The sequence below is a fragment of the Mercenaria mercenaria genome, unplaced genomic scaffold, assembly GCF_021730395.1.
Source record: "Mercenaria mercenaria strain notata unplaced genomic scaffold, MADL_Memer_1 contig_1916, whole genome shotgun sequence".
Taxonomy (NCBI): domain Eukaryota; kingdom Metazoa; phylum Mollusca; class Bivalvia; order Venerida; family Veneridae; genus Mercenaria; species Mercenaria mercenaria.
Genome location: NW_026459934.1, coordinates 53,336 through 62,147, shown reverse-complemented (window position 1 = coordinate 62,147; position 8,812 = coordinate 53,336). Strand labels below are relative to the sequence as shown.

The 8,812-nt window shown below is 39.5% G+C and overlaps 1 protein-coding gene across 1 annotated transcript; it reads right to left on the bottom strand.

The window, feature by feature from the left end:
• Positions 1-2,296: 2,296 nt before the first annotated feature.
• On the bottom strand, positions 2,297-4,633 carry LOC123538510 (uncharacterized). Its single transcript, XM_053532972.1, has one exon. It carries the CDS (start codon positions 4,631-4,633, stop codon positions 2,297-2,299), a length of 2,337 nt encoding a protein of 778 aa, XP_053388947.1.
• Positions 4,634-8,812: the final 4,179 nt, after the last annotated feature.

The following is an 8,812-nucleotide window of genomic DNA, read 5'->3' as shown; positions in this document are numbered from 1 at the left end:
TTAGAACAATACGTCATCAGTAACGTTAGAAAAATACGTCATCAGTATTGCATAACGTTAGAACAGTACGTCATCAGTATTACATAACGTTAGAACAATACGTCATCAGTATTGCATAACGTTAGAACAATACGTCATCAGTATTGCATAACGTTAGAACAATACGTCATCAGTTAAAACATAACGTTAGAACAATACGTAATCAGTATTGCATAACGTTAGAACAATACGTCATCAGTATTGCATAACGTTAGAACAATACGTCATCGGTATTGCATAACGCAAAAACAATACGTCATTAGTATTGCATTGCGTTAGAACAATATATCATCAGTATTGCATTGCCAAAACCTTCTATTTTAAGTGGTGTTATTTTTGAATGTTACAGTCTTGGAAAGCCTCTATTCCTATTAGCTCCGTAAACTTTAAAATTGAAATATCGCTGACAAAAATGCGTACTAGAACGGAAGTGGGCTTTTTTATAATTGCGGATCCACTCTTTTAAGAACTTGAATTTCAACCACAATACAATAGGGTTATTATGACAGTAGCTTGATCTGGGATGCAGTATTCGGCTCGAGTGGATTTTGCCAGATCGAATCTCACGAGGCGCTCAAGCGCGGAGTGTGAACCGACAATGCAAAATCCACTCGAGCCGAATACAAAGTCCCAGATCCAGCTACTGTTATAATGACCCTTTTATTATATACCTTTACCATTTTGATTCTTGTTTTGTTCTTGAACGAAATCTTCAATGTTTAACGATATTAAATGAAACTTAGTGAACTTTTTATGTGCGCTATTTATAGAACTGTGTCAGGTCATACATATTAATGAAAATAGTCCGGCAGCATACAATACGGAATGTACAATACGGAATTCAAAAGGTACAATACGGAATTTTGTCTGTCTGTTCATATTTAATTGTGAAATACAAGCCGAACTTTTACAGAATTTATATAGGTATATAATAAAATTTGTTAGAGTATACTAAAGATTTAGTTTAGGTAACTTCCCTACACTATTCCGGACAATGAGGCTGCTGGTTGTTGGTCTTTTCCAGTATTATACTGAGTCTAATTCCGTTACATATGAATAATCATTAATTACAGCTAGGACTAAGTGTTAAATACTTCCAGAGTTATATGTATTAATAAAATTAAATACTGCCGTTATAACTTATGCAACACAAATCTATTTAATTAAGGAATTTTAATGACTACATGCAAATGCCAGTACTAAGATAAAATTTTAATTTTAATTTAATTATCATAGAAATGTATAATTAACAAAAGTAATTGTCAGACGTTGTCTGTGTGGGTTCACTACTTAAGGTGACTATGTCTTAATAACTTGAAAGGGACTTGCTACATTCGGTGGACTTGCTACGTTTCTCGGACATGCTGCGCTTCCTAGACTTGCTGCGCTTCTTGGACTAGCTGCGCTTCCTGGACTTGCTGCGCTTCTTGGACTTGCTGCGCTTCCTGGACTTGCTGCGCTTCCTGGACTTGCTGCTCTTCCTAGACTTGTTGCACTTCTTGGACTTGCTGCGCTTCTTGGACTTGCTGCGCTTCCTGGACTTGCTGTGCTTCTTGGACTTTCTGCGCTTCCTGGACTTGCTTCGCTTCCTGGACTTGCTGCTCTTCCTAGACTTGCTGCGCTTCTTGGACTTGCTGCTCTTCCTAGACTTGCTGCTCTTCCTAGACTTGCTGCGCTTTCTAGACTTTCTGCGCTTCCTTAACTTGCTACGCTTCCTAGACTTGCTGCACTCCCTGGACTTGTTATGCTCCCTGGACTTGCTGCACTGCCTGGACTTGCTACTCGATGTGAAGACTTGCCCCACGCTAGGAGACTTACTTTGCAAATAATGCAAAGCTTCTGACAATACTGAGGAGATATCTTTTTCGGGAACAACTTTGTTTTGTTTTCCCGATATTCTGTCATTAAACATCAGGTTTCTTTATTTCTCTCAAAAATATATATAGCAACGGCACGAACCGGATAGAAAACAATTGACGTTACGTCACAATACAAACGACGTCAAAGTAAATTAAAACAAAAGTGTGCTTCTTTTAGCGCCCAAAAATACTTATAACTTGAGTTTGGAAAATCATATCGACATGAAATAACCTGCAAATAAAAGTTGAGCCAAATTTCTATTAATTTACAAAAAAAGATAGTTTTATCTGGTTCGTGCTGGCAAAACAAAATTACAATAAAATACAATAAAACAATGAGGTGAAAGTAATCTTGACAACAGCCCCTCTTTCAAGGGAATATACATATTTCCATAAAATCAGGCAAGATTAATTTCAGCATTTTCTTTCGTCATGGCTTTCTGCGTCTCTTCATCGGTACTCTGCATGTCTTTGAGGACCCCGTTTATCCGTTCACACAATCCATTACACTGCGGATTGTACGGCGTCGTGAAGAGTTGCTTCTTGGATATCAAGCGACTCACTCTGTCCATCAAGTCTGATGTAAACTGGCTACCTCGGGCGCTGAGAACTTCACTTGGAAAACCCACTCTTGAAAATACCACCAGCATTACTTCTGCCACTCTTTCAGTGTCGATCCTAGATAAGGCAATGGCTTCCGGATATCGTGTGGCATAGTCTACTATTGTTAGTATATATCTATTGCCACTTTCTGACGCTAGTATTATGGGACCGATTAAATCTACAGCAACTCTGTGAAATGGCTCATCTATTATAGTCGTTTTCCCCAAAGGAACTCTTCTAACACGTCCTTTTGGAATTGTCCTTTGACATATATCACAAGAACGGCAAAATCTTGTCACATCACTACATATGCCTGGCCAGTAGAAACTTGTCATGACCCTATCACTCGTTTTCTGTGAAGAGAGATGTCCTCCTACAATGGACTCGTGTGCAAGCTCCATTACTCTCCGTCGATATGGAACTGGCACAACCACTTGCTTTATCTCCCGATCGCTCGGTCCATTGGTCTTCTTGAATATCCGATACAAGACATCCTTCTGAACTTCATATCTGTATTCAGCTCCGCTCGCCGTCTTTAACCTCTCTTCTGCCACTGCAATGCTCCAAAGCTTTTCTAGGGCCTTATCTTCTTTCTGTGCTTTCTTAAGATTGTCCACATTGACCTCTTTATCACAGGATGGTTCTGGGACTTGTAGTGCTTTCATCGGTCCCTCTGCTTTCTGGGTCTGCGCTCTTGTCATCACTGCAGCAGTAGCTTCTGATTTATCTCTGATACTCGTCCACTCTGGATCTGTTACATCCCTAACGCCTGGGATGTTTCCTATGATTAGGTCACAGATGAGAGTCTTTGGAACCATGACTTCAATCTCACCCTCGAAGTACGGTGTATCCACGTCAATCTTCGCCAACGGGACAACTTTAGCCTGTCCATCTATAGTAATCATAACTATCTCCTTTTCTAGGTACTGCTCCGGTCGCACGAAGTCTCTCCGCACTGCAGCCGACTCGCAACCCGTGTCCCTGAGGACCTTGACTTCTTTATCGCCAACAAATCCTCTTCTTAAGTCGAGATTTCTTGTCCCCTCCATCGTCTCTATGGTACAGCCGCATGAAAATATGGGAAGGACTTCTCCATTTTCTAGTCTCAGCTGACCATTTCTTGTATTATCTTTTACTGGGCCTTCTTTCTGCTCGGCGAGTGTACAGGCTGCAGATATTCGCTTTTCGTTCTTTTGCCACGGACTCTCTCTGTTTGGTAACTTAAATCGACAATCTCTCGCAAGATGACCTGGCTTCTTACAGATGAAGCAAGTCTTTGCTTCTCTCCCAGGGATTTTTTTTTCATTAGGTGGAGACATCTTATCACTCCGGCGCTCGGTGTCTTCCCCTTTTGGAGCACTGCTTGAGGATTGTTTCGAGGACTCCAATCTACCACCATGTGCCTCCACGTACTGCTCCGCTAACTGGCTCATGTCTGTCATTGTCTTCGGTGCCCTCTCTTTCAAAAACATGGCTAGGTCAGATGAGCAGCTTTGAATAAACTGCTCTCTTATCATCAAGTCGCACAATGATTGATAAGACTGCTCTTCCTGTGCCATTTCAGTCCACCGTGAGAAGTATCTCCTCAATCGAGAAAGATATTGGTGAACGGACTCTCCTGCCTCTGGTCTACTGCTCCTAAGCTTCGTTCGAAATCCTTCCTCAGTCAACTGGTATCTCTTCAATACCGCTGTTTTCAGCGCTGTATAATCACACGCTTCCTCGGGAGACATGCTCGTATATACTTCAAGACCTTTCCCTGTCAGAAGCGAACTTAGACTCATCGCCCATGTCTCTTCTTCCCAACCTTGGCTTACAGCATACCTCTCGAACCTTTCGATGTAGGCGTCCATATCGTCACACACCTCATCGTACCGAGGTAGTTTCGGACGCAGCACTCTGCTGGACCCCTCTGCAGCCGGCCTCGTACTCTTGATCCGTTCAACTTCTAACTCCTTTTCTTTTATCTGAAGCTCGTGCTGCATCTCTAGTATTCTTCTCTCCTCTTCTCTTCGCTGTGTTCTCTCCTCTCTTGCAAGGAGGTCTGCTTCCTTTTCTTTAACAAATGCTGCTAGATCTCCGCCCTTAAGACCTAGCCTCTCCCCTAATCTAATCCATTCGTCGTAATTCATAATGCCTTTCTTTGTTAACCTTTTCGTAGTAAAATCCCGGACGAGCCCCCAAATTGTCAGACGTTGTCTGTGTGGGTTCACTACTTAAGGTGACTATGTCTTAATTACTTGAAAGGGACTTGCTACATTCGGTGGACTTGCTACGTTTCTCGGACATGCTGCGCTTCCTAGACTTGCTGCGCTTCTTGGACTAGCTGCGCTTCCTGGACTTGCTGCGCTTCTTGGACTTGCTGCGCTTCCTGGACTTGCTGCGCTTCCTGGACTTGCTGCTCTTCCTAGACTTGTTGCACTTCTTGGACTTGCTGCGCTTCTTGGACTTGCTGCGCTTCCTGGACTTGCTGTGCTTCTTGGACTTTCTGCGCTTCCTGGACTTGCTTCGCTTCCTGGACTTGCTGCTCTTCCTAGACTTGCTGCGCTTCTTGGACTTGCTGCTCTTCCTAGACTTGCTGCTCTTCCTAGACTTGCTGCGCTTTCTAGACTTTCTGCGCTTCCTTAACTTGCTACGCTTCCTAGACTTGCTGCACTCCCTGGACTTGTTATGCTCCCTGGACTTGCTGCACTGCCTGGACTTGCTACTCGATGAGAAGACTTGCCCCACGCTAGGAGACTTACTTTGCAAATAATGCAAAGCTTCTGACAATACTGAGGAGATATCTTTTTCGGGAACAACTTTGTTTTGTTTTCCCGATATTCTGTCATTAAACATCAGGTTTCTTTATTTCTCTCAAAAATATATATAGCAACGGCACGAACCGGATAGAAAACAATTGACGTTACGTCACAATACAAACGACGTCAAAGTAAATTAAAACAAAAGTGTGCTTCTTTTAGCGCCCAAAAATACTTATAACTTGAGTTTGGAAAATCATATCGACATGAAATAACCTGCAAATAAAAGTTGAGCCAAATTTCTATTAATTTACAAAAAAAGATAGTTTTATCTGGTTCGTGCTGGCAAAACAAAATTACAATAAAATACAATAAAACAATGAGGTGAAAGTAATCTTGACAGTAATGAAATACTAAGTGACACGTTAAATCAGCTGATATAATTCTGTTTACAGCAACACATAACCTTGATCGGTAGTTGATTCAAAACTCCCTCATACTAGAAAGAAAGGATGACATTATTACGAACGTTATAGTAATTGTAGGTGCTATAGTAAAACACATCGTACTAGGCGGGGGATGGTGGGGCTAGTAAAAATATTGTTACATTTCTTATTGTGTCCGAGTTTGCAACACAACAGTGTTAGCCAATGTACAGGCATAATCATGCATATGTTGTTGGGGATGAGGATGATATACATATGTAAACTGGATGATAACAAAATTAGTCTATATGTAGTATATATGGCAAGTGGTTTGTTATTTGCAAATTAGCCTCTTACGGATGGGATAAAACAGAAGTCTTGGACAACCTATTACATCTTAAACACGCTACAGAAAAAGATGCTCATATGGTAATTTAGACATTACTTTAAAAAAAATGTGTTTATTTTTGACCTTTGTTTTGTTGAGAAAATTACAGATGCGTTTAAATTCTAAAAAAATTTCTGTGTTTCATGCGATCGACTCACGGTTATGCTGTTTTCCAATTTGCTTAACAGACAGAAATGCAAAACTTGTAACTAAAGATATTTACTTTATTTTTGCAATTAGACATATGCGAATTAATCCGATGCCGAATCCGAATCTGACATCTGGTATATTTAAGGGACTTTCTCAAAACATTTAGTGGTTCAAATGATAATAATGGCTCTTGGCTAACAATTTAACGTTGAGCTGTTTTTGTCGATTGATTACATATTTTGCTAAACTGACTACCATATTTACCAGGCTGTCGTCCAAATAGAAAACTTTTTACTTTTTATGTTAATCGTTCCGTAGTTCACAAATATGATATCTATACATGCTATATAGGTATATATCTAACCTTAAAGTGTTGTTTAATGCATATGGAACTCAACCTGACACATTATTTATTTCATAATACATGGTAAATACACTTTAGTTGCCATGATCACAAACATGTTGCTGACACTTGTTAGACCCATCTACGATATAAATAGACAAATTCCATTGCAATGAAGAAATTTGACTTTAAATAAAGTAAAGGATACGAATTCCATTGATGATTTTGCTGTCTCTGTAGGGTTAGTTTAGCTTCAGTATTTAACTATTCCATTCCTACGCATCTGAACTCTGAACCGTGGCTAATCAGACGATAATCCACTCGAAGGCCTTGATTATTTGTTAAATAAAATGTCGTGTGAATTATTTCGAACTTACGTACTTGTATAAATATATATACTCATGAAAATCGCCACAACTCTAGAGTTTCCATAGCCCAAACAAGTAAAAAGATTTGGAAGAGACATATTTCTGCCAAATAACTTTGAAAACTGGACAATAAATGCAGAGTAAAAGATTTATGCCGTTCTCCTTATGACAAAGATGACCTCAATATTTTACGCTCTTGCTGTGTGAGAAAACTCTTCTCCTCTCCCTGACAGTCACATTCTTTAATGTACCAAATGATCTAAATGAATCTGACAAAGGCTCACCAAATAAAAAACATTTCCGTGGAATCATATTTTAATCAGCTTAGCAGTCTTGAAAAAGGCGATTCTCAAAAGTTCCGTTATAGTTATAGACTATAAGGAAACCTGCATGCTTTGCCCCTCATGGTCATGTTTAACATAGCGAATGTTCTTACGGCCACCGAATCAAACTTTATGCAAAGGAGCCTAAGAAAATCGGAAAGATTCGACCATTCTATACAAGAAACTTGCGATCAGGACTTACTGAAATATTGTTGAAGGTAAGATTTCTGTGAAAATATGTTGAAAAAGGAGTCAGTAAGGAGAAAAATTCTTAATTTCGATGCTATTGCAACCAAAACTCTGCATGGATGACACAATATTTCCTTTATCGAAAAGAGCATCTACAAGAAATGTTCCTGTAATGTCTGGACAAAATAGAAAAAGTGGAAACTTCATAGGTCGCTCAACACGACAAAAACGCCCTCTAGCCGCGGATTGAGAAGAACCTAACATTTACACATGATAAATAAAAGCAATTTTGAGACACCGCAGATGTATTCAAACGGCGATGAACATGGAACCTTCAATGATACACGTGTTGTGGCGTGTAATTCAATGAAGAGCGGCGTTTGGTTCCCAGATAAAGTAATGTGTTTGCCCTTAACGAGAAAACAATGGACAGAACTAAACAAACTGGAATTTAGAAAGGGGATGTGAGATTATGGAGTAAACTGACTCTGTGGTTAAAAAGAAGATGCTCTTAGCAATAAGTACGGGGGCAGATGATGGAGATACGACGGACGTCTCATGATCATAGATATACTACGAGTACGACATGATAGGTGAACTTAATATGCTCAGGATTATCTGTGTAAGAAATTAAAAAATTAACTATAACACGTTTTCGTGTTATGCTAAATCCTTCACTGAACCTTTTAAGAAAATCTAATCTTTATTATTTAATGACGTAAAAGTCCGTAAGAATTACAAAAGATTCATCTCTCATTTGCTCCAGGAAACAACTAAGGTATTAGAATAATATTCAGCCCTTATTTTCAAGCTTTACAAGAAACTCACTGGATAACGTACGACATGATGCCAGAAATAGGAAGGAAGATGTCTACTCTCCGCCCTTTGTGTTTCTTCGGATAATAGGTCATAACGTCTGAGACAGAATCTCTGTCTTGTGTGGCTTTTTCTTAACACTTAACAGAATAGTGTTAACTTAATTTCATTGTCGTATAAAACAGTAACGACCAAACATTATGAGGCATAGAAAAAAATGTGTTTCCGGTATCCCGACCTACCCTATATTTTTGGCCCGACCCTAAATGTTTTATGGCCTTGGAGATTTTTTCTCAACTTTTTAACAAAATGTTGCCAAATGCACTTTTTATTCTTTAAACATGGTCAATGATGTTAGAAATCAACTTACTGATGCTCTAAAGGCATAACACCCTTCTTTGTGTTGAGAAAGACGTTAAACACACACACACACATACATGTAAACGCAACCAATCGGGGATGTAAGCTATAAACCTACCAACTGGGAACTTCTTTATTACTGTAGCTACAGTTATCATATTTCTATCAACTCTTATTCTTATGATGTTAAAATTATCCGAGGCTTTAG